At 36.5% G+C, this 26,438-nt stretch overlaps 1 protein-coding gene across 2 annotated transcripts in view; it reads right to left on the bottom strand.

The window, feature by feature from the left end:
- The window catches only part of CNTN5 (contactin 5), a gene marked incomplete at both ends in the record, with an annotated part of 395,341 nt that overhangs the window by 138,064 nt on the left and 230,839 nt on the right, over window positions 1-26,438 (bottom strand). For both annotated transcript variants that reach the window (XM_084285826.1, XM_084285827.1), the window contains one exon: window positions 21,296-21,398. In XM_084285826.1, coding sequence (XP_084141952.1) covers window positions 21,296-21,398 — 103 coding nt within the window. The remainder of the gene's footprint in view (window positions 1-21,295; window positions 21,399-26,438) is intronic.

Here is a 26,438-nt window from a genome sequence, read left to right as displayed (position 1 = left end):
ACTTTATTTTTAGCTCAAACACTCATCAGTCATTTTACAAGATTTTTATTCTATGGTTTTACATTTCTCTAAATATGGCATTAGATAGGAAGAAAATAAAAAAAAAGAAAAAGGAAAAAAAATGTACTCTGATTGTGAGCTGAGAATGAGACTACTTCAGATATTCTAAAAGAAGCTAGGAGGACATCATAAAAGGAAAATCAATTGTTACTTGCTGATTTTTTCTCATTAAAATATTTTGGATATATTTTAATTGCTATCAAGTCTAAACTTAGATGTAAACACAGTTGGATTTTGTGGAAGATGGGGATATGCAGTTCATAGCAGAGATTGAAATTTAAATTATCTATTCATTTCTACCATCGTTTGCTGGATTCCACTGATGGAATTTTCTGTAGCTGTATGAAGCTGCAGGAAAACAAAACAAAACAAAACAAAACAACAACACCTTTCACATTATTTAAGGGTGTCCTTTTGTTGAGACACAACAAATACAGACATGGCAACTACCGATGTATAGTTGCCATGTAAAGGCTGTAGCTATTATTCAGCCAGAAAAAAAATAGGTTGTGAGTAATTGAGGTTGGGCTTAAGCTTTCAGCCAAGCACTTCCAAATTCAAATGCTTTAAAGAGATTTGGAAAATTGTAATTGGAGCTCAGAAGTTAGTATTTTCTGAATGTCACAAATCATTGAATCTCATTAAGCACAAAACTTTTGTATTGACTAATGTACAATCTCTGCAGTGGTATCCATTGTTTATTGGGATATTTCAGAAATAGAGAATTATTTTTTTCCTTATCAGTTTGTTGATAGCTTGATTATTTAACCTGACAAAAGATACTTTATTTTGAATTAGCGTGGATTCATCTCTGAGACTCTGAGACTTAATCCCTAAAGTACCTTTCTATTCTTATGAAATGGTCTCTTCACCATAGAACCATAGAATAGATGGAAACGAAGTGTTTTTTTTTTTTTTTTTTTCTTCTTTTCTTAGAAACAGACTGATCTCTTTTTCTTCAGTACTCTATTAATTTATGTCTTTTTATAGATATGTGGGGATCATATGAGGTCTCTTGTATTCTCATTCCTATTCTATCACCACAGTTGCTTGGTAGCATGCATTATTAATCTGAAAATACTTTCTTACAAGCTAGTTTCAAAATTTGGTGTCCTGTTTGGCTTGAGGACTCTTCTGTGTAGCACATTTGGGTATAATCTATAGAGTTTGCTTTATAAAACCTTTCAGAAGTTGTTTTATGGCAATTTCAATTAGAACATTATTTTATTTATTTATTTATTTTTATATGACATAAGTACTTCATACTTTTCCGTTCTACATACTAAGAACAAATAGAATATTTCTGTCTGTGGTACACTAATAAAACCAACTGTCTTTACCCTTGCCACTTCACAGAATCACAGAATCACAGAATTTTCTAGGTTGGAAGAGACCTCAAGGTCATCGAGTCCAACCTCCAACCTAACGCTAACAGCCCTCCACTAAACCATATCCCTAAGCTCTACATCTAAACGTCTTTTGAAGACTTCCAGGGATGGTGACTCCACCACTTCCCTGGGCAGCCTGTTCCAGTGCCTCACAACCCTTTCAGTGAAGAAGTTCTTCCTAACATCTAACCTAAAACTCCCCTGGCTCAACTTAAGCCCATTCCCCCTCATCCTGTCACCAGGCACGTGGGAGAACAGGCCAACCCCCACCTCGCTACAGCCTCCCTTGAGGTACCTAAAAAGAGCGATAAGGTCACCCCTGAGCCTCCTCTTCTCCAGGCTGAACAAGCCCAGCTCCCTCAGCCGCTCCTCGTAGGACTTGTTCTCCAGGCCCCTCACCAGCTTCGTCGCCCTTCTCTGCACCTGCTCAAGCACCTCGATGTCCTTCTTGTAGCGAGGGGCCCAAAACTGAACACAGTACTCGAGGTGCGGCCTCACCAGAGCTGAGTACAGGGGGACGATCACCTCCCTAGCCCTGCTGGTCACGCTGTTCCTGATACAAGCCAGGATGCCGTTGGCCTTCTTGGCTACCTGAGCACACTGCTGGCTCATATTCAGCCGACTATCCACCATCACTCCCAGGTCCTTCTCTGCCTGGCAGCTCTCCAACCATTCCTCTCCCAGCCTGTAGCTCTGCTTGGGGTTATTGCGCCCCAGGTGCAGGACCCGGCACTTGGCCTTGTTGAACTTCATGCAGTTGACCTCAGCCCATCGGTGCAGCCTATCCAGATCCTCCTGCAGAGCTTTCCTACCCTCGAGCAGATCGACACACGCACCTAACTTGGTGTCATCTGCGAACTTACTGAGGGTGCACTCGATGCCCTCATCCAGATCATCGATGAAGATATTAAAGAGGACCGGCCCCAGCACCGAGCCCTGGGGGACGCCACTAGTGACTGGCCTCCAACTGGACTTGGCTCCATTCACCACGACTCTTTGGGCCCGGCTATCCAGCCAGTTTCTAACCCAGCGAAGCGTGCGCCAGTCCAAGCCAAGAGCAGCCAGTTTCTTAAGGAGAATGCTGTGGGAGACGGTGTCAAAAGCCTTGCTGAAGTCAAGGTAGACCACATCCACAGCCTTTCCCTCATCCACCCAGCGCGTCACTCTGTCATAGAAGGAGATCAGGTTCGTCAGGCATGACCTGCCTTTCATAAAGCCATGCTGACTGGGCCTGATCGCCTGCTTGCCCTGCAAGTGCTGCATGATGACTCTCAGGAGGATCTGCTCCATGAGCTTTCCTGGCACTGAGGTCAAACTGACAGGCCTGTAGTTTCCCGGGTCTGCCCTCCGGCCCTTCTTGTAGATGGGCGTCACGTTTGCTAGCCGCCAGTCGATTGGAACCTCCCCTGATAGCCAGGACTGTTGATAAATGATGGATAGTGGCTTGGCCAGCTCCTCTGCCAGTTCCCTCAGTACCCTTGGGTGGATCCCATCCGGCCCCATCGACTTGTGCACATCTAAGTGCTGTAGCAGGTCACCAACCAGTTCTTCATGGATAATGAGGGCCACATCCTGCTCCCCATCCCCTTCCACCAGCTCAGGGTACTGAGTATCCAGAGAACATCTGGTATTGCCGCTAAAGACTGAGGCAAAGAAGGCATTGAGCACCTCCGCCTTTTCCTCATCTCTTGTAACTAAGTTTCCCCCCGCATCCAGTAAAGGATGGAGATTCTCCTTAGTCCTCCTTTTTGTGTTGATGTATTATAATATTATAATACATCATATAATATTTATATATATTTATATATATTTATATATATAATATATTTATAATATTTATATATATAATATATATATTTATATATATTTTTTATATATATATTTATAATATTTATATATATTTATATATAACTTATAATATTCCTGTTACTTCCTTAGCAAGATATTTTGATTTGCTATACTTTGATAGTTATTTATATATGTTGGAAGTAGCACAAGAAACAACATTAATTTATTTTTTTTCCCATTTATTACCTAACATATTTTATCTCTAATTCCACACTTCAATTTGAAACTCTAATTTACACTCTTTTTTTTCTGAACAATTTTATGGAGATTTCATAGCTCTGTTGTTTTGGGTTCAGATTTAAGTGTAAATTACTTACATGCTTGTCCTCTTTCTATATATAATTATGTCATGACTACTGGCTGCAAAACAGCAACTCTAGCCAGGTAAGTGTTTAACTAGTCATTACTGATCACAACACCAGTCCACAGTAGAAATACATTGTGCTTGTACAGTGCAATACTCCTCAATTACTCAGTTTTATAAATGACATAAGCGGGCAGGTACACTCTATTTGACAGGTACACTCTAATGTTGCCATGTGTGTTGCCCATATTCACTTACTTTTTCTTTCACCTTTCTTGCAGTAAGGCTCAAAAAGAAACAAACAAACAAACAAACAAACAAAAACCAACCAACCAAACAACCAACCAAACAAAAAAACCCAAACATTTACTCTATTATCTTGGAAGGAAACTGATTTAGCTGAATTGAACTGATAAATGTAATTTTCCATGTTGTATCTTTCCAAGAAACAATGAGGACATTATAAACCATGATTGTTGTCTCATTTAGCTACAAAGAGGTAACTCATTTGATTCATGTATTTAGAAAATTACCTTTAAATTGTGTTTATTTCTATTTTTTGAAATTTGCTTTACTGTATACTACAGAAAGTGTGTATAACATGCAAATACAGAGCAAATGACGTTCTCTAGGTCATTAAGAAGTGTATTTAAAAAAATAAATCTCTATTGTCTTCATCAGTGTAAGATAGTAAGTGGAGTTTTTCAAAGAAATAAAATTATTTTAGCTGTGTACATTTAATGATTTCAAATGAAATTACTCCCAAACTGCAAATCACTATTCACAGACAACTTGTTTAATGAAGCTTCCTATTTTCCTTGCATAACTCACAAGTGAGGTATGAATTTTAGGTCTGAAATAAAAATATATCAATACCTACTCCTCCTTTGTGACTCATGTGAGAGTGAAATGAAAGAAGGAAATATATCTGAGTAAGGACATGAAATAATAAAAGTGACTGTTGTAGAAAACTCATAAAATCTAGCATAAAAGCTAACATATACACATACTGTTCATCCTTAAAAAATAGAGCAATAGTAGAAGTAACTCTAACATTAATATGAGTTCAACATAATATGCATAATTGGTAAATCTTATAATTGTCATATCCCATTTTTATTTTGGGCTAAGCAGATATTTTTGGGGAACATTACTTAGTTTTTTATTATAACAGTGCTCAAATTTAACTCCAAACAGTATCTTTATGCAAGTTTCAGTTGAGTTCAAAGAGAAGGTTCTCCTCACTTTTAGAAACAATCAGTAGAATAGTGCTGTTAAATCTTAGAACTGCTAACAAAACAAAACAAAACAAAAACAAAAACCAACAACAAAACAACAACAACAACAACAATAACAGCAAAACTAATTCAGAAGTGTCATCATTAAACCTCTTATTAATCTGAGCTGAAATAAAAATTCAAAGAGGTCACTTATAAATTGATAGCCATTACATTGTGGGTTTGTTCACTTTGAATTTGAAGAAAACATAAGGTATAGTTTTGCATTTATATTTAGAAGAGATTATAAGAGTTAAATTTCAGTAGTATGTTATCGGGAGGAAAAATATATTAGCCTGAGATGAATACAGAGAAATTGTCTGAGCAGCCAGGGATCAGGTTAGGAAAGCCAAAGCCCTGTCAGAATTAAATTTGACAAGGGACATCAAGAAAGGCTTTTTCTGTAGTTACCCCAGAGATAAAAGGAAAGAATAAGGAAATTGTGGACCCTCTCTGGAAGGAAATGGGAGACCTGGTCACCTGGGATATGGAGCTGAGGTACTCAATGACTTTTTTACTTCAGTCTTCACTGACGAGAGCTGTAGCCTTGTCAGCTACAAAAAAAAAAAAAAAAAAAAAAAAGCCCGGGCCCCAGAAGGCAAAGGCAGGGACTGGGAGAATGATGAACAACACAGTGCAGGAGAAGATCAGGTTCAAGACACGCTAAGGAACCTGAAAGCCCACAAGTCCATGGGACCTGATGAGATACATCCATGGGTCCTGAGGGAAACAGCAGATGAAGTTTCTAAGCCACTATCCATCATATTTGAGAAGTCATGGCAGTCCAGTGAAGTTTGCACTGACTGGAAGATGAGAAACATAACCCTAAACATAAAAAGGGAAAAAAAGAAGACCCAGGGAACTACAGGCCAGTCAGTCTCACCTCTGTGACTGGCAAGATCATAGAGCAGATCCTTCTGGAAACTATTCTAAGGCATATAGAAAATAGGGAGGTGATTGGTGACAGCCAACATGGCTTCACTAAGGGAAGGCAGATTGTGCCTGACAAATCTAGTGGCCTTCTACAAAGGGGTTACAGCATTGGTGGATACGGGAAGAGCAACTGACATCATCTACCTGGACTCGTGCAAAGCATTTGACACTGTCATGCGTGATGTCCTTTTTTTTTTTTTTTTTTTTTTTTTTCTATATTGGTAAGACATGGATTTGATGGATGGACCACTTGGTGGGTAAGGAATTGGTTGGAAGGACTCATTCAAAGAGTTGCAGTCAACGTCTCTGTGTCCTAAGTGGCGATCAGTGACAAGTGGTGTTCTTCAGGGGTTGGTATTGGGACTGGCACTATTTAACATCTTTGTTGGTGACATGGACATTGGGATCAAGTGAACCGTCAGCAAGTTTCATCCTAAATAATAATAACAACAACAAAAAAAGTATTTGGACCTATAAAGCGTGTATTTCTTTTAGAAAAGGGGTGAGATGGAAATGAGAGAGTCATTTCTGAATTTTAAAATATCTTTTCTGTTAATCTGATCTCCTAATTTTTCAACTGTATATGAATTAAGACTGCATTGGTTACTTTTTCTATTTTTGGTTGGTACAAATTGATGTGCTCTTTTGAAATAGTTTGCTTTCTACTGTAATTTCAATTCCTTTCCACACTATTTATCTTTACCATACATCACTATTCTGAGTTGTGTCTTTGAACTCAAAGGCTCACATCACAGTATCTTAAAATCTCTGCATGCCTGTGCATATGAGATTAGAACAGAACCCTTTGTCCTTATGCCCTCCAACTGTGTTAAATATATTTTAATTACTACAGACTAATTATGTAGGATTAAAATGTTGAGGAGAATCATGAAATTCTCTCCATCAGACACTTTCCAGAAATAAACACCAACCATTCACCAAGTTTTACCTTTAGATTATTGTATATAAACCTATTTTTGTCAGATGAGATTTAGGAGACTATCTCATTATTCTATACAAGATAATAACTTTTGCTTTCATTTGGTTATGAAAAGATACTCCTGTACCTTTTATTTATAAGTACTCATGCATCATATCTCTTTGTACTTATGAAACACAGCAACTGTGAGTATTGTTGACTTAAGAACAAAAATGGAAGAAAATGACAATGAATTTGGAGCCAGTGAGGAGAAAAATGGTGAGGTTTACAAGTCAGCTGTACATAATTCCATGACTTTGATAAAAGGTCTAATGGTTTAGATTAGGTCTGATACATGTGGCAGTGTTGTATATTAACACGGATTTACTTTCCCCCTACTCCAGACTTGTTCCTTACAGCACAGAGCAAGGTCAGAATGCCTTTGCCTGACTGTATGTCCAACTCCAAGTCATCTTCTTCACACTCTGAATATTACCATGGTAGAGCATCTCTAACATTTATAACAGTCCTGTGTCTAGTGATTCATTATTCATAATGATTCTTTAACCATGATGAATTATACTCCAGAGGCTTTTCTCTACAATTTTCTCAGTCTAAATTGATAGCTCAGACTTGATTCCTAACTGCTTGATAGCTCAAGTAAGATATATGTTGCACTACTGGTGATTCCAAAGAAGTTTCCAAGTTCTTAAATTCAAGTTGTTCATAAGAACAATAATAATCTGATACAGATGTGACTTACAACAGGATGAGTTGGTTTTGCAACTCATGAGTTAAAGGGAAAAAGATATTCCATAACATTTCATCTCTTCATTTAAAAGTTAGATAACGGTATTTACTCTTAATGAAATCACAACATCAAGGATAGATAAAGACAAATTTAATGGAAAAATGTTGAATGTCTCCTGCCATGCATTCGGGGTTGGTCACATTGCAAAATTCCATGCTATATTTTATCATTATCAAATACTGTGTTATAATGTGGAATGGATGAGATATTGAGCTACTATAGTTTTTAAATAAGGACAAAAGTAACCCCTTTTTTTTTTTTCCTCAGCCATCCAGTGACTTTTTTTTTTTTTCTAGTCTCTGTATCATTCCCCACCGCTGTTGAGAAAAGAGTTTGAAGCAAGTTGAAAAGCAAAAGACATATATGATATCTGCTGTGTGAGTATGGGAGATAACACACAAAAATTCCACAAATTTAAGTTAGATTACACAAATACTTTAAAGTAGAAATTTTGCCTAAAAAGGTGACTAGTTTTTGACAGGGATTCATATGGATTCTCAGAGTCACAGTACCAGAGAAACACTGTTTTCTTACTCAGTATAAATCTACTTCATAACAGGTTTTTGTGTTATTATTCTCTTAAAACTTTGCACAGGAAGAATTTCTGTAGCTTGCACATTAATATAGGATTTCTAAACTAATCTTTACTGGTATAGAAAGTATGTGTGTAAAGATCATTTCCAGAGGACTGAAACATGAGTCTTGCCTTGCCTTTCATTGCCTTGCAGAAAAAAAAAGGTCTACCACCAATCATGACACAAGGGAATATCACATGTAAATCTAGAATCTAGGGCGTATAAGATGTCTTTGAATCTGCTGATCAGCAATGGAGTGTGAAGATTGTGAACACAGTAAAGATAGGTGATTTCTGAAAGCACTGGGTTTAAGGTTTTGTACCATGCATTTACATGCATTTATTTATTTACGGGAAATCCTGAACAAGTAATGACAATTATAATTACAAGGAACTACTATTGATGATCACAAGATATTTTTTTTTCCTTCTGATCATCTCAATTTTGACACAGAGAGAGAGCCTGCATATGCACTTCTGGATAGTAAGTTCAAAATGCAAATGGAGGGAGGCATATTTATCTGTGTAGAGAAGTGGACAAGTAAGCATCTGCATAAATTCTCCTCCGTCCTTAAACCTAAATCAAAACTGTCTAAATTACCAAAGTTTTTAGTTACATTTACAAGTTTTCATTGACAGCCCTCAGAGAGAAAGATAGGGGACTGGTAATATTGCTTCTTCAGGATTTATGTCTTATTGATGGGGACTTGCAGTTTGCCAGGGTTGATTTTTTCCACTTTCCTTATGTCATAAGATAAAAGCAATTAACTCTAAATTTCCAGATGTAAGTATGAAGCATTTAGTCAGAGTGAGACAGAAAGAGAGCTGGGAGTGCTACCTGAGATTTACCAAAGAATGTTTATTACATTACTATGAATGATTGCAATACTTGTAACAGCATTATAAAGTCTATGCAACAGCAAATCTACTCAAAGAAGGGTAGAAATCAATCTAGCTTGAAAAAATAGGAACAAAATCCAATCCTAGTCTAGCACCTTATGACATAAATTCTTTTTCAGTATGAAGTAAAAATGAACTTTAAATTGATGAAAGTCTTAGATTTATTTGACATAAACATGTACTATCGAATGAAACAAATACTGGATCTGTTTCTATCTTATATAAACAAACTGAGCTTGAAGATGCCATATTCACATTCAGAAAGTTTCCTTCCTTTCATCACAAATTTATCTCCAGATGTAAGGACATCCCTATCTATAATACTGACAAATGATGTTCTACTGTGTATGCTAATTTCCCTCTTGGGATTGTTTTGCTATCGGAGAACTTGAAGAGTAGCTTTCACAGTTTCTAGATTTGGAATCTGATAGAATTAACAAAATCTACTTCCTAAAGTGAGAAGTGGTGTGAATAGGCATGGAGGAGCATGACTTCCTAAGTATGGGACTTAGAGACATATATTTCAGTATCAGGTTTTCTCTCTATCCTGTAGCTTGATTGGCAAATCATTTTATTTTAATACATTGTGCCACAATTTCCATGTTTTTTAAAAAAAAGACATTTTTACAGCTTGGTGACCTGCAGATGAAAAATAAGATATCATTTTAAGAATTGTTTTTGAGGGTGACGGCAAATTTCTGCCTGTGGAATTCTACATTGTGATTTGCTTAATATTTCACACTGCTTAGATTCTAGTATCTTTTGTTCCATTGGTATTTCTCCTATTTGTAGGAAAAACACTGAATATTTGAATCCTTAGTTCCACCAAGGAATTTGATGTATAACATCTAGAATGATTTGTTCCATTAAATGCAAACCAGGGATCTTGGCATGTCATTAAATTGTGAGTACCATAATGCATTTAAAAGACGAGTCAAAATTAGCTTTCAATTCACTTGCAAATTTTATATTAAAAACTTGTTAGTATTCCTCAATCCTCCATCCTTCATTTATCAGCACAGGGATTCATCATGCCCTTTCACACTTTGTTTTGGCCAGTAGTTTCTGTGTAGAAGATAACAATATATGCAATATTATCACAGGAGTCAGTGGAAATGATACCTGTTAAAGTGCACCAAATGTTCTGAATGTAGACTCAAGTAACCTGTAATATCAAAGTATCTCTGTGTCACTATTATTGTAGGAAGAGGCAAGGACTGTTTCATGTTCATGGAAAAATACAAGGAGGCTTAATCTTCTGAAAGACAATGTCCAAAGACAAGCAGCTCCTGTAGGTGAAAGGCTATTCCACTTTGGAGAATATTTTTGAGCTATGTCTCTGACTGCCAACACACCATAAAGATCTGATAGAATATTGCAAACCAATGGCCATCAGAATTGTCATATTGGCTCTAAAAACAGTGAAGCCTGCTCACAAGTATCACAAGTATTAGTATCATTTTACAACCAAGTTACATTCCCATGTTTTGCCTATATAAACAGATCATCCTGGAAGTTATGTTAAAACACGTGGAAGACAGGAAGGTGATTGAAGACAGCCAGTATGGCTTCACCAAGGGCAAATAGTGCCTGACTAATATAGCGATCTTCTACAAAGGAGTAACTACATCAGTGGACAAGGTAAGAGCTACTGATATCATTCTATCTGGACATCTGTAAGGCCTTTGATACAGTCCTTCTTGCCTCTAAATTGTAGAGATATGGCTTGATGGAAAGAATTGGCTGTATGATAAAACCCAAAGGTTCTAGTCAATGGCTCCATGTCCAAGCAGAAACTAGTAATGTGTGGTGTCCCTCAAGTGTCTTTGCTGGGACCAGTACTATTTAGTATCTTAATTACTGACATAGACAGTGGGATTGACTGAACCTTCAGAAAGTTTGCAGATGACACCAGGCTGAGTGGTGTTAATAAGAGCTAATATTTTAGAGGGAAATATGAGTTATATGTTAGAGGGAAGGAATATCAGATGGACTTAGCCTTGAGGTGGGCCCATGTGAACCTTATGAAGTACAACAATGCCAACTACATGGTCCTGCATGTAGATTGGGGGCAATTCCCAATACCAGTAGAGTCTCAGTGTTTAATGGATTAAGAACAGCCCTGCAGAGGATGACTTGGGGATACTGGTGGATTAAAAGTCACATATGAGTTGGAAATGTGTGCTTTCAGCAGAGAAAACTGATCATACACTAAGCTACCTAAAAAGGCAGATGACCTGAAAGTCAAGATGAGAATTCTACCCCTCTACTCTGCTCTTGTGGAACCCCACCTGTTCTACTGTATCTAGTTCTGGGTCTGTCAATACAAGTCATGGATCTGTTAGAGTGCATCCAGAGGAGGAACTCAAAAAATTATCGAAGGACTGGAACACCTCTCTTGTGAAGAAAGGCTGAAAGAGTTGGGATTGTTCAGCCTGAAGAGTTGTCTGGGGAGATCTTATTTTGCCTAAAGAGGGCTCTAAAGAAGGATGGAGACTTTACAAAGGCCTTTAGTGGTAGGTGTGGTGGTTTTACCGTGCTGGGCAGCTAAACACCACAACCGCTCTCTCACTCTCCCTCCTTAGATGAGGAGGGGGAGAAGTAAAGCAAAGAACAACTCACAGGTTGAGATAAGGATAATTTATTTAAAGGGAAATTATAATAATAATAATTAAAGAAAGATTATTATGAACTAAACAATTTAACTAAAAAAAAAAGGAAAGGGGAAAAGGGAGGGAGAAAGGAATAAAAAGGGAGGAAAACAAACAAATAAAACAAATGAAGGCTATGTGGAAGTGCAGAGGAAAGAAATTACTCTCTACTTCCCATAAATGAGCGATGCTTGACCATGTCCTTGAAGCAGGGTCTCAACGCACATGGCTGGTGTTCAGGAGGACTGACGTTTCCACAATGAAAGCCCACCCCTCCCCTCTTCTTCCTGTTTCCACCTTTTATTGCTGAGTGTGACATCATATGGTATGGAATATCCCTTTGGTTGGTTTAGGTCAGCTGCCCTGGTGATGACAGCTTCTCAGTTTTTGCCCACCAGGGTTTTTAACCCAGGAGGGTTAGAAGGAGTCCCAATGCTGTGCCACTGCTGCTCAACGGTAGACACAACACTGGTGTGATAACAGTGCTGTTCCAGCTACAAGTGCAGAGCACAGCACTGCGTGGGCTGCTGCAGGGAAAGTTAACATTCCAGCCAGACCCAGTAGAGTAGGACAAGGGGCAGTGGTTTTCAGCTGAAGGAGGATAAATTTAGACTGGATATAAGAAACATTTTTGAAGATGAGGATAGTGATAAGCTTGAACAGGTTGCTCAGAGAAGTTGTGGATGTCCTGTTGCAGGAAGTGTTTAAGGACAGGTTGGATTGGGCTTTGAGCAACCTCATCTATTGAAAGATGTCCCTACCTATGGCAGGGGTGGGTGGAGAAGATGATCTTTAAAGGTTTTTTCCAACCCAAACCATTTCATGACTCTATGATTCTATGAATATTCAGCTGCTGTTTTTCACCTTGACCTTTCACTTATATCAATGACCCTCGGATGCAGCCTAGTACAGTTAGCAGAGGTTAAAATCAAGTTTGTTTTAAACTGTGATTAGTGCATTAGGTTTGTAATTCCTTAGCATAATACAAGGGCTGGAATGGAAGGTATCACAGTAAGGAGATTTATGTCAGCAAATTGGTCATACTAATAGAAATTCTCACAAGACCTTTTGTTATACTGTATTGGTGTGAAGAGGTCAGGCTACAGGCTGCTCTCTTCTGCTTCTCTTGACATTTTAAAGCAGGAGATGCTTCCTGCTGGTTATGAACCTGCAAAGAACACTGAGAACATTGTTATCTACAGATAACACATGAATACCAGTTCTGCAACCTTCTGGATGAATACAAACAAGGTCATATTGAATTTGTCAAGATCAAACAACAGAAGGATGCAAGTCAGGGAGAGAGATAGGAAAGGCCTGGAACACAGTTTTAACTGGTGGACTGAAAGGAAAAGGAATATTTTACAAATATGAATAGCAGAGAGGGTTAAATTTTGTTCTTTGTAATTAAGAAACAGCATGGGGCAATACTACAAGATTCTGTTCACCTATGTTGGAAGACCAGATGAACATGTTAGTCAGAGGTTAGCCAGAGAGCTGTTCAGCCTGGAGCTGTGACTCGCTACTGTCAGATTATTTTCTGTTCTAATTTTATATTCCTGAAAGAAATTGTATATATATCTAAATTTCAAAGGAAAAAAAAAAAAAAAAAGATAAGAAATGAGAGGAACCAAACACTATAAAACCTTTGACCAAAGATGTACTTCTTGAGTGCCTTTCTTCTTTTCTGAAATTTCTCTAATCCTCATAACGCTTGTTGCTAATCAGATCTCACAGAACCATCCTTTTAATATGTGGACTTGCTGTGGTGTAATTGCCTGAAGTAACTAGGAAAATAAAAGTAGCATTCACATTTTAAAGAAAATGTACAGCACTGAAGAGGCTTTCAGGGTAGGGCATAGCTGCATTACCTGAGTGTTCCCTGGGCTTCCAACCTTAGATGCTATCACACTGGGGAAACTTGGTGTGCTAGCCCTAAGGAACAGTACGGAGCATAGAATGGAGTGGAGACACCACAGTTAGGCTCTGTAACCAGGTGGGGACTCTATTGTTCTTGTGCACACCAAGACCAATAAGCTGCACTTTTTGCCACCCTGAGCCAAGGACCTATTGTGTTTTGACAAATGCTGTACCCTAGTGTACTTTTTGCTCATTATAATATCATTATAATACCAAAACACACCTCCATCCAAAAAGCTACCCGCCTCCAAGGTGCAACCACTCCTCACTGAGCATGTGCTCTGAATTTCTCGGAGTCTATTACTTTAAATGGAGACGGGAGAACTTTTCAGCAATCATAACTAAGATATGCTTGACTAGAGTCACTCAAGCTCCACCTAAAAGATAGAAAATAATATAAATTGGCCTAAGAGAGAGGGGATGTCAGGGAAGATACCACCGTCAGGGGAGATACAACATCCTTAGGACCTCCTGACTCCTGGGATCAGTTGACAGGCTGAGCCTCTCTTCCCCCTCCATTGGGACGCCTTTGGGTGGGATCTGAACACTTGCTTATAGATCTCTCTAGAGTCTTTGATCCTTTTAATGCGTTTATTTCTAGGCTGCGCACCTGTAACACCTGTAACACCTGTGTATTTCATGCATGCTAGCTTGCTTTTGCAGACAGTCACTATTGCTGGCAATCTAAAAGAACTTGGTTATCTGTTGCTGTAATAAACCATACTTGATTGCATTGTGATAGCTCTCATTAAGTGCAACTAGGGTAAGGGTGGTTATCCGTGACAGTGATATGGGTGGATATCCGTGACAGAGTTGGATTCAGTGTTCTGAATCCAACCAGACCCCAGACGGTTAACACGTTATTGCTGAAGGTCCGACCGGACCCCAGATCTGACTGGTTCAGTACCCTGAATCCTACCGGGCTCATAACGGTTAATCAGCTACATCCCTTAACGTGACACTTGCAAAGTCTATATTTTTACACCTACAAAAAGATATGCAATAGTTAGCCTTCCTTATAGCCATTATTCTATGTCATTTTCTGTCCTGGTTTCAGTTAGCACAGAATTAATTTTCTTCCTAGTAGCTGGTGGAATGCTGTGTTTTGGCTTAAAATGAGAAGAGTGCTGATAACACCCCGATGCTTTAATTGTTGCAGAGCAGTGCTTATACTAAGCCAAGGACATCTCAGCCTTTGCTCTGTCCTGCCAACGGGCAGGCTGGGGGGTGCAGTAAGAGCTGGGAGGGGACAGACCCAGGACAGGTGACCCAAACTAGCCAAAGGGGTATTCCATACCATCTGACGTCATGCTAAACAATATATAGGGGTGGCTAGCCGGGGGGAGGGGGCCGGACTGCTCGGGGTTAGGCTGGGCATCGGTCAGCGGGTGGTGAGCAATTGCATTGTGCATCACTTGTTTGTACATACTATTATTACTTTCGTATTATCCCCATTGTATCATCATTATTATTATTGTTATTATTATTTTTGTTATTTTTTTTTTCCTGTCTTATTAAACTGTCTTTATCTCAACTCACGGGCTTCACTTTCCATTTCTCTCCCCCGTCCCAGAGAGGGAGGGGGGAGGGTGAGCGAACGGCTGCGTGGTGTTTAGCTGCCGGTCGGGTTAAACCACGACATTTTCTTATTCAGTGACTCAAGCAGAAATAACTTCTGCAGATACTTCATGCACATGTTTCACGGTTCCAGTCAAATACCTTCCAGCAGATCATACAGATTTTATATCATCACTCTGATCTTTGCTTAGATATTACATTCACCTATTCAAATACATTTTGCATTTATGTCTGCATATTGTAAAATCTTCAGTAAGCTTTCTGTACATACTGTATAATGAAAATACTAATAATGACATAAAATAAATAACACAATTTTAAGTAAAGCATGAATAACTATTAGAAAAATCAGTTAAAAAGTCAAATCTAGATGATAAAATTCTACATTCTATGGATTTAAAACTGTGGGATATTTACAAACCAGAATTTATTCCAAAAGTTAATTATTTCAGGAAGAACACTTTACAACATTTCCTGGATTCACAAAATTTAATTCAGTTTTGTAACTTAAATATATGTAATTTTACCTCTTTTTTGTTTTATTTCTTTAAAAAAAAAATAATTAAAATGGACTATCAGCTGAGTTCTTGCAGACCATATTACAGATGAATGTTTATGACTGAGCTATAAAGCTCTTCAAAATAGAGTTTATAACAGAATTTACAATTATTAAAACAACATTGTCTATAACAGCATGAACAATGCTTCTATCATAACAACCTCATCATAATAAACGTAACAAAAAGAAGTCAATATCTTTACTTTATTCTTATCTTTAAGATTATTTTTCAGTAAGGACATGGTCTATACATTAGTAAAGTCAACTAAGATAACATTTATAAAGAATATTGACATACTGTGTAGATGTTACTATTGTACAGAAATAGCACAAGCATGAAACACTCAAAAATACAGAAAAACAAGTGTATGGGATGTAAGAAAAAATGATTGCAAGAATGGTTCTCTATTGATTATTGATTATTGATTCGATTAAAATCTCTGTCTGCTGGTCTATGTGGTTAAAAAAAAAGGCCATAGTGGAAAAAGGATAGATAAAACTCTTTTTTCTTTCTTTTGTTACAAACAATCCTTTTGGCTGTCTGCGTGGCCCAGGAATCCTATCTGAAATGGAAAGACTGAAAATTTTGAAAACCTGTAAGTACAGGTATAGCCTATGTCCTCTATTTTTTTCTAATAGGAAATAAAATATGATTACTCATTCAAAATTGGATTTTGGCAATATCATAATACAAAACGTATTTTATTTCCTGGCTGAAGCCAGAAAACCAATGACGTACAAATTCGTATGGAGAACAAAACAGAATGCTTGTATGTTATGTTGCATGGCCAAATCACAATGAGGAAAAGGTTAAGGAGTGAGGTATATGTAAAGTGAATACATGGTACACAATTTGACATTAGAGTATCAGTGTGAAAAAGTATGTTTAGATGTAAAGTTTAGAAATTCAGTTTATTTGAAACTGAAAACAGAATACAAAATAAAAAGGAAAAGAGCAATATATGTGACACTTTTTTTTTTTTTTTTTTTTTTTTTTTTTTTTTTTCCTTGAGCTACTTTCCTTTGAGGGCAAGACTTTTTGATTGCTGAACAGGGGCATAATATTCATACTATCTTGGACAAGGAGTCCTATGTCATTGTCTGAGCTGTGAAAACCTCTTAATTCTTAATTATTATTATTATTATTATTATTATTTTTAATAAACACTTTAAAAAACACACCATCAACATGTCATGTAGTGAGCACAGATTTTAAAGTCCTTTTACCTTTCAGCATTATGATTTTCACATCTTTCTAATGGGGAAAAAAATGATGTCATCGGAATTCTTCCTTTTGAAAGAAGAAGAAATGAGAAATGAAAGAATTAACTGGTTCCCTCTGGATGTTCTTGGAGGCAAATTTTGTAATACTTAAGAAAAAGTGCAAATGCAGTCACTTCTGTCACTGCCGTGACAGAAGCCAGAGAAATTGTGTTTCTGGAGCAGGAATACTCTGATCTGTGCTACACTGTTGATGGGGAAAATCATGTTTTCTTTACCACAACCTACACAGAGAATGAGGCCATGATTTGTCTTTCTGATTTACATAATAAACTTAAGTTAACAGTGGAATGATGGATTTGCTAGAGAACCGAATTTGTCCAGAATCTGTATCTGGACTACAGATGAGCATCTCATTAACAATAAGCTCATCATGTATTTGCTTGTCTTTTTAAATAACAAGATATAATCAGTGAAAATTGACAGCAACATACCATTGGTTATGAAAAAAAAGTTATGAAAAAAAAAAAAAGCATTTGTTTTGAATTCTTCCATTCAGTAAGATTTAAAGTAGATCTTTTCTATTACTATTATTATTTTTTTAATTTAATCTAACGATACTTAATCTAAATCTTGATCAGGATTTAGCAATTATGTAAATTAAGAATATATGTTATGTCCTTACAAAAAGTTCAAAAAATAGATGTCAATACTTTGTCATTGCAAGAGGGTTTTTTATTTTATTTTTATTAAAAAAATAATCTGCCTTGTTGGGAAAGAAATGAAAATTCAGGTGTTCCTAATTAAAATAACGTAACTGAATCTGTGTGCTACAGATACATATGAAATGTAGACATAATCAATACACAAGTTTTCTGTGGAGATGAGTAATTCTATATATAAAAATGACCTTTCAACAAAAGTGGGACAGCATAAAAACCCAGCACAAAACACTAAATATCACTAGACTGCAAAATACACACTCAGATATATGTAACAGTAAAATTTATTTTGGACTTTTCTGTATGTTATGTCTTTTCTTATACTTCAACAGTAAATCATGGATAAATGCTGTGATTTCTTAGTCAATGAGTGATTCTCATTATAAGCAGTATTACCTAATATAAATAACATGATTTTGAGATATTTCACTTCTGTATTACTTTGAATTCTTTAGAAATAACAAATATATTTATAAGTGGTATTTGTAACATAATATTTTTACTTGTAGCATATTGCTTGGGTTAGACTAAAATACTTTTCAAACAATTTCTGTCTGTTAAGAAATTAAGTAAGTTTGGAGACAAAAACTGAACAGCTCCAGTTTATTTAATTTCTACAGCCATGGTGACTGGCAGTTCTAAATAAACACTATTAATAAATCATTAATCTGTAACTAAAGACTAGGCTTTCTCTGGAATATCTCTGAAACGTCTGGTTCAAGAAATCTTTCTGGAATGGCTATCACTGTGACAATTACATAGGTAGCAGAGAGCAGTGCTTGAGAACAGATAAATTAAAGCATGAGAAAAGCAGCATATTGATTCTGAGACTGCAATAACCATCATTTTAATTACAATCAGAATTCAAAACTCCGAATTTCAGAAAGCTAAATAAAAACCAAATTAGCTGCTGATTCAATTTGGCAATGAATACCCCTGGCAGGAGAACCAGAAAATATCTGTACAAGCTATTGGGAATAAGAGATGGAGAAGAAAGTGAAAGCAATAAAAATGAGGAAGGAATCTGATGCATTTCCACCTTTCACCTCAGCCTCCAGGTTTCAAATGAGGCCTGAAATATAATTCATGTAATTATGACCGTATCAGGTTGAAAGCAATTTCAATTCAGCTGGCTTGATTAATGGCTGCAAAAAGAAGATAAGGAGTATTTATGGTAAAAGTAGTGGCTTGTAATAGCAGCAAATGAGGTCAACTTATTGGATAACCTAAAATTCTCTGATGGATCAGGTGTTTTTTTTTTTTTTTTTTTTTTTTTTTTTTGTTGTTTTCTTGATAAAGGTTAGCTCCAAATACGAACCTAGCTAATTGGAGCTTTTCCTGTCAACTGTCACCTTTATTTTGTGGCAGTTTGAATAGTGTGAACTCTCTTTTTGAGAGAGTTTACTAAATCTTGAGGTGCTGTTGATGGAAAATATTAATAGCTGCTTTTCTTGTCTGTCAGCAGTCATTGTGAAGGACAACAGTTGGCTTACCTCCTCTTTGCTGGAAAGTGACAGTTGAGTAGGAATCTGCCTGCAACTATAGTTCCAACAAGAGGGGGAAAAAAACGTCAGTTACTGTTCCAGCCATAGCCAGGAGTCTGAAAGGGCCTTGTTGTCACTACTGACCTGGCAGAAAACTAGTTAGCATTGCTGACAGGAGAGAGTCTGGGGCCACCTGTCTCTACAGAGCAGCTGTTTTCCTCACTTATTTGAGCATCTCAGCTAATCTCTCCTTCTATTGGTTTCAAATACCTCTTTGCTTCTCTTAAAACATAAGACCCTATACAAGTTCTCCCCTTGTATTTGCTTTCTCAACTACAGCTAATATTTATGTAGAGTATGAATTTGCAAAAAAAAAGACAACACTTTCTCTGCCTGATGGCAACCTGCATGTAGGCTATGGTCTCCTACATTTTGTTTTGTATAGCTCAGTTGATCCTGTCTCTCCTTATGGTCAGTGGGTCTAAATAGATATAATAATAATAATAATTATCTTTTTTTTAGAGAATTCTCTGTAATTGTTTATGAATACTCTCTGTATCATAAATCATTGAGATTACCTGGATATTGGTCACATAATTTTGGATTGTCAGTAGAAACAGGCAAGAAGGGAAGCAAGTTAAAGACAAATCTTATCCAGGTAGTAAACAGGAACTGTTAAGGGAAAAACCTGAACCAAAAAGGAAAAAAAAAAAAAAAAAGCATAAAATAATAATAATAATAAAGAAAATAAAAATAATAATAAAAAAAGAAAGAAAAATGACTATAAATACATTTTTTTTTTTTTCTTCTCCACTCTCAAGTCATGAAGACAGGCTGGTCTGGAAAATCAGACTTTCTGAGCAAGGTGCAGTGGTGATCCCCAGGAATATGATGTATTGCTTTTCTTCTGAAGCTTTCTTCCTACTTAGGTAAATAAGAAAGAAGACTTGGAGGATACAGTACCCCTGCCATGGGGCAGTATCCCATGCCATAGAATAACTGAGTTGTGAAATTTCACTACTAATTTTACAAAGCCAAAAGTTCCCACTGTTTCTAAATCCAAGCCAGCCTGTGAGGACCTGTACGTGCCCTAATAAGCTAAGAACTGGAAAACCAAACAGGATAAATGATACTGAGCAGTATGACTAGGGGGATAGATGAACAAAAGGAACACCATTATAAAAAGAAATATCAAGGAATTCAATACAGTGAGATTTCTTTCAACATACACACATCACTGATTTTTATGGTATATATGTTTTTAAAAAATATATTTTTTTGTATTTGTTTATATATCTGTAATGAAATGTCAACGATGGAACACCTTTTTTAAGCTACATACATATAAAGAGGCAAAAATGAACTTTTTGAATCAACAGAATTACTATTTATTTCTGACCGTACACTACCTTTGCCACACTTACTCTTTACAATGATAATAATACCTACTGCCACAACAAAATCAAGTTATCAGTTCCATTTTATATTCTGTGATCTGAATAGTATACAGCAATCATTTCACTCCTTAGTTAATTTGTATGAAACAGCAAAGAAGTATTTATAAAACCATTCTGTCCCTAAACTCATTCATCAATAAATATATAAAAAAAAAACACTTGACATGAATATGAAACACCTGCTCTCTAGTAGTGCTATTAGGTCAGGTGGAAATTAGAGAAATGCCAGTTCCACAGAGTGTGTTAGAAAGGTTAGACCTTTGTGCTCTTATGTTCATAATATTTCTACAAAAATAATGCAGTTGAAAAAAAAAAAAAAAAAAAAAAAGCAAAAAAAGCTACTTATCCTATTTATTCTCCAATTAATTTTGGCGGATGATAATGGAATTTATTTATTAAAAATTATCACAGTTAATAAATAGGTGAAAGTGATAAAATTTTCACTGACTAACTTTTTTTATTTGTGAGAACACTGCTTTTCATTTTGATGGAGTCTTTTAACTTAACTGAATTACTGTCCACGTAAATGGTTGGGCAGGGAATTCTTAAGTGGCTACTTAGTCAATTGGTTACTTTGAGTATGCGGTAAGTACTGTGTGAAAATGAAATCCAGCAAAATAATGAAGCCACAAATTAGGCATGTCACATCTTAGACAATGATGTCTAATTATAAAAGAATCTGGACTTACTTGCCAAGTGCAAAACACTCCATCTTAACGGTAGTTCCTTTTGCTGCTGTAACTGTGTAAGGAAAATGAACTTCAATTTTTGGTTCATATTCCCCCATCACACCTGGAAAATAAGGAACGTTTAAAATATGAAATATCACCACTCTTCCATACATGAGATTATCACAGAACATTGCTTTTTAAACCTGCCCAGCAGTAAAGCTAGTAATTGATGGAGATAGCCTTAGTTCATCTGATTTGCTCTACTCAGATCCAGTACATATTTTAAAATGCTCTTCAGGGCTACCAGCAGCACTACAGCAAGTTTAAGAAAAAAAAATATTTCTCAAGCACAGGTCCATATTTACATTTTGAAAGATTTAAGAAGGATGAAATTTTTCCTAGACCAAATATTTATTTATCAGTGCAGTGACAATTATAATAAGAAATACACATATGTTCTGTTCAACTGAGGACCTTCCAAGATCAGCAAGAAAAACTCAACATTTGTGTGCACAGATGCAAATACAGATATGTAGAAACACAAAAAGTTCAGTTATTTAGTTATTTAATTTTCAACAGTCCTTTTAATATGGAAAATGATTAATTTAATCAAGACAACATGCTTGGTACACAATAAGAAAAACATTCAGGGATGTGGAAAATATAAACAATGCCATCAACAGCGTTATGAAGAATTTGCTGTGGAGTGATTGACAGTTTGGAGAACTGCAAGAGTTTAGAAAATTAGAAATGAGTGGGGGAAGGAGGCAGGTTATGTAAAGTGAGATGAGAAGGTTTTTATTTGATGTCTTAGAGAGTAAATATCATGGGAGGAAAAGAATATATGATGCCAACAACTCTGTTCTGTTAGACACGTCGGGCTATTGGGGTAAGCAATACTCAGCAGCTACATTAAAGAAAGCGTGTATTATTCAGATGATGAAAAATGAATAGGATCTGAGCTGTGGATACACTGGCAGCAAGACAAATCTAGTCTAAATCTAAAAAAATCAATCAAGATTCTCCAAATAATTCCAGAGTCAGTGACTAAGACTTAAAGAGAAAAAGAAAGGAGAAGAGATATCTTATGCAAGAGAAAATAAAGAAATAAGTAGGAACATGGAAGTAAGGGAATATAAGATTTACAGCTGAGAGAACACCAGCATGCAGAGACAGAAAGAAAATCAACCTATAAATTGCGGGAATAAAAATCATATATATAAAAGGCTGAACGGTAAACAGCTTTGCCTTTTTTCATAGAAAAAATAAATTGTTTATTTCGGGATGAGAATGTATACACATCTAAACATACATGTCTTTAGGGGCTAAAGTTTAGTGAGAAAATCTAAATGTGTCAAATCAAAAGAATGTTATTCTGTAAATAATGTGTCTGTATGTAGCAGTATATTTCTTTAAAAAAAAATCATAACTATGCAAGTAATATATATACTAACAATTGTAACATGTGCGACCTATTTTTCCTCAAATCATGACCAAATCAATGTTTTGACATTGTTTCATGAACTCCTTGAGAAATACTGACTGAAATACCGACCCTTGAATGAAAAGGCACATTCTGAAACAGTTCTATCATTTAAGCTTAAAAGGTTTTGCTTTTTTCTTTTGCAGGAAAAATAAAAAAAAAAATAAAAAAAATTAATCTTTGTGTCCTGGGTATTCAAATAGTTAGGACATCAACCGAATTTAGTCAATTAACATTTTCCCTAGCCTAAATTGAAATCATTCCTAGTCTAATCTGTCATAAAAGAATGTCCCCAGTGGCTCATACTATGTTGATAAATTTCATAATTTAATTATGATCCTTGTGACTTCTTTTACTGTTTCCTGACTTTGTGAGTACACTTATGAACACCAGTTTCTGATTCATCTCATTTGAGTCATTTGTGAATTTATAAGATATTTGTCATATTCCCTGTTAGTTGTGTCTTTTACAGACTGAAAAATTCAGTCTTGAATTTTATTTTAAAAATATTATTTTTTAATAAAAAGATTATTAATCCTTCCTCACACAGAATCTTTAGTAAACTTGAAATCATTCCTAGCGACCATGTTATGGCATTTCAAATTACCTGCTACTTTGAGATGGGAGGTGAAAACAACATGCCGATATGGAAGCTGTGGATCTTTATATCACAGATTTTTCTTTTTTTGTTTGTTGTGTTAAAACAAGTCCATAGGAGGGCCATGAAGATGATCAGGGAGCTGGAGCACCTCTCCCATAAAGACAGGCTAAGGGAATTGGGGATGTTCATCCTGGAGAAGAGAAGGCTCCAGGGAGAGGTGGTCCCTTACAGTGGACTTCTAGTATCTAAAAGGGGCCTACAAGAAAGCAGGAGAGGGACTCTGTCAGGGATTGTAGAGATAGGACAAAAACTAATGGTTTTAAACTAAAAGAAGGTAGGTTTAGATTAGACAAAAGTTCTTTATTGTGAGGGTGGTGAAGCCTTGTCACATATTCCCAAGTGAAGCTGTGGATGCCCCATCCCTTGGAAGTGTTCAAGGCCATGTTGAATGGGGCTTTGAGCAACCTGGTCTAGTAGGAGGTGTCCCTGTCCATGGCTTAGGGTTAGAATTAGGTGACTTCTAAGGTCTTTTCCAACCCAAACCATTAGCTGATTCTCCTATTCACCGATACATATTGTCCCTGACTCTTCAGGAACGTATTATAGAAATTGAGGTTGTATACTAATCTCCCTCTTTAAAAGCCATGTTCGTGGTATATGGATATATGGTAAGATTACCGTATGGTTATGTGATACACAGGATCTTACCTACTGGTATTATTTAACATCTTTGTTGGTGACATGAACAGTTGGATTGTGTGCACCCTCAGCAAATTTGCCGATGACACCAAGCTGAGCAGCATGGTCACATGCTGGAGAGAAGAGGTACCTGGATAGGTTTGAGAGGTGAGCTCATGACAACTTCATGAGGTTCAACAAGGCCAACCGCAAGGTCCTGCACCTGGGTCAGTGGAATCCTGAGCACAAACACAGTCTAGGTGATGACTGAGAGAAGACCTGAGGAGAAGGACATGGGGGAGGAGAAGGACTATTGGAAGATGAGAAACTCAGCACGAGCTGACAACGTACAATTGCAACACAAAAAGCCAAACGTATCCTGGGCTGCTTCAAAAGAAGCATGGCTAGCATGTCAAGGAGCATCTCCATTCTAATGAGATTCCACATTGAGTACTGCTTTGAGTTGCAGGGCCCTCAATATAAGAAAGACACTGATCTGTTTGAGTGGGTCCAGAGGGGGGCACAAACATGATCAGAGGGCAGGAGAACCTCTGCTATGAAGAAAGGCTGAGAAACTTGGGTTCATTTAGCCTAAAAAACAAGAAGACTCTGGGGAAACAACAACCTTCCATTACTTAAAGGAAGCCTACAGGAAAGGTGTGGAGAGACACTTTGCCAGGGGGTGTAATCATTGGTCAAGAGGAAACAGTTTTAAACTAAGAGGGTAAGTTTAGATTGGGTATAAGGAAGGAATTCTTCATTCAGAGGGTGGTGTCACTGGAACAGGTTGCCCAGGGAAGCAATGGATGCCCCATCCCTAGAAATGTTAAGGGCCAGATTGGCTGGGGCTTTGAGCAACCTGGTCTAGTAGGAGGTGTTCCTGTCTATGGCAGGGGGGTTGGAAGTAGATAATCTTTAAACTCTCTTCCAACTCAAACCATTTTATGATTCTATGATTCTACTAATTGCATTTTTAATGTATTTTCTGTCAAGACATTTCCTATAAAATTCAGGCTTACTTACTCCTTGGATACTTCTAAAGTCCTATTTAAAAAAATGCATTTTATTTCATTGAATCATAATGTTTCTACCTGCCCATCCTCTAAATGTGAAGCCAAGCAAAGGAAAATGGTGATTCCTGGTTCCTTTAAAACTACCGTATGTGTTTAGTCATGGTGATTTATTATTATTTGTAATGTCTATATTTCATGTAAAATTTCTTCTGTTGAAACTTCAGTTATGGAAACCTCAAGGTCTTTTGTAAACACTGTTGAAAATAATTCATTTAGCACGAATAATATAGCCTTATACTCTTTTAAAGGAGTTTCCTCAGTTCCCTTTAAGCCTCTACCACTCTGCCAACTGTTAACTGTACAGACTCACTCAGATGTTTCATGCTTTGACTATTTTTTTTTAAACTGTGCTTTAATGTAAGACTATTCTTTAAAACAATTTTGTTAAATTATCATTTGGAATTAAATATTTGCCTTTTTTATCCTTGAAAAATTCATCTTAAAATAGAATTAAATTATTCATGCCCTTAAAATAATACAATGCTTATGAGCACATCTAAAGGACAGTATTATGTTTCAGTTCTTATGTTTTTAATGTAACTCCCTTTAGTAGGTACAATCTATACAACTATTGAATGCTCTTTGCAAATCATGTCATCATTTCATATTCCTAATGAAATGATCTGCTAATATTTTGTACCACATACTGTTCTTCTGGGTTATTGTTACATTAGCAAGCAATATGCCTGCAGCAACTGGCAAAAGAATGCAGAAAAACTACTAAGTGATTGCATGGTGTCCCCATGTTATCAATGCTCCTTGTGAAAATTAGGAAACAAAAGTTTATTATTGCAAAGGGATATTTTTCATCTTATGATCAAAGTTTCATCTTATTTCAAAGAACTTATGATCTTTGAGACCAAGGAGGCCATTACATTTGCATAGACTTTAAGGGAATAATCAAGGCCTTACCTTTCCATGTTACATTATAATTGCTTTGCTATGACTGGTGTACCTCCAGGCTCTTGAACTTTCCCAATTTCTGTTTTGGTCACTATCAGTCAGTAATAGCAAAATAACCCTCATGTGCTTTTTCTCAAGATTTTTGTTCATTTGCATCAGGCGTTAAAAAGAACCCGAACTTTCAAGAAATATTGAGGTCTTGAGCTATGTACATTAGAATCAATCTCTCAGACGTACACATGACTCTCTTTCATTGTTTGGTTAAGGCCATCAAAAATTCCGTTTGAAATTTTTTTTATTTCCAGTTATCAAGCATGAAATAAATAAAACTGATCAGCAGAATAAAAACATAATATATGATTTTCAAAATCCTAACAAATCACAGAGATCACATGGTCTGAGAACAACAGAGGAACAGGGAGC

The sequence above is a fragment of the Netta rufina genome (genome assembly GCF_964035555.1).
Source record: "Netta rufina genome assembly, chromosome: 1".
In the NCBI taxonomy this organism is placed as follows: domain Eukaryota; kingdom Metazoa; phylum Chordata; class Aves; order Anseriformes; family Anatidae; genus Netta; species Netta rufina.
This window is presented reverse-complemented; position numbering and strand designations above follow the sequence as displayed.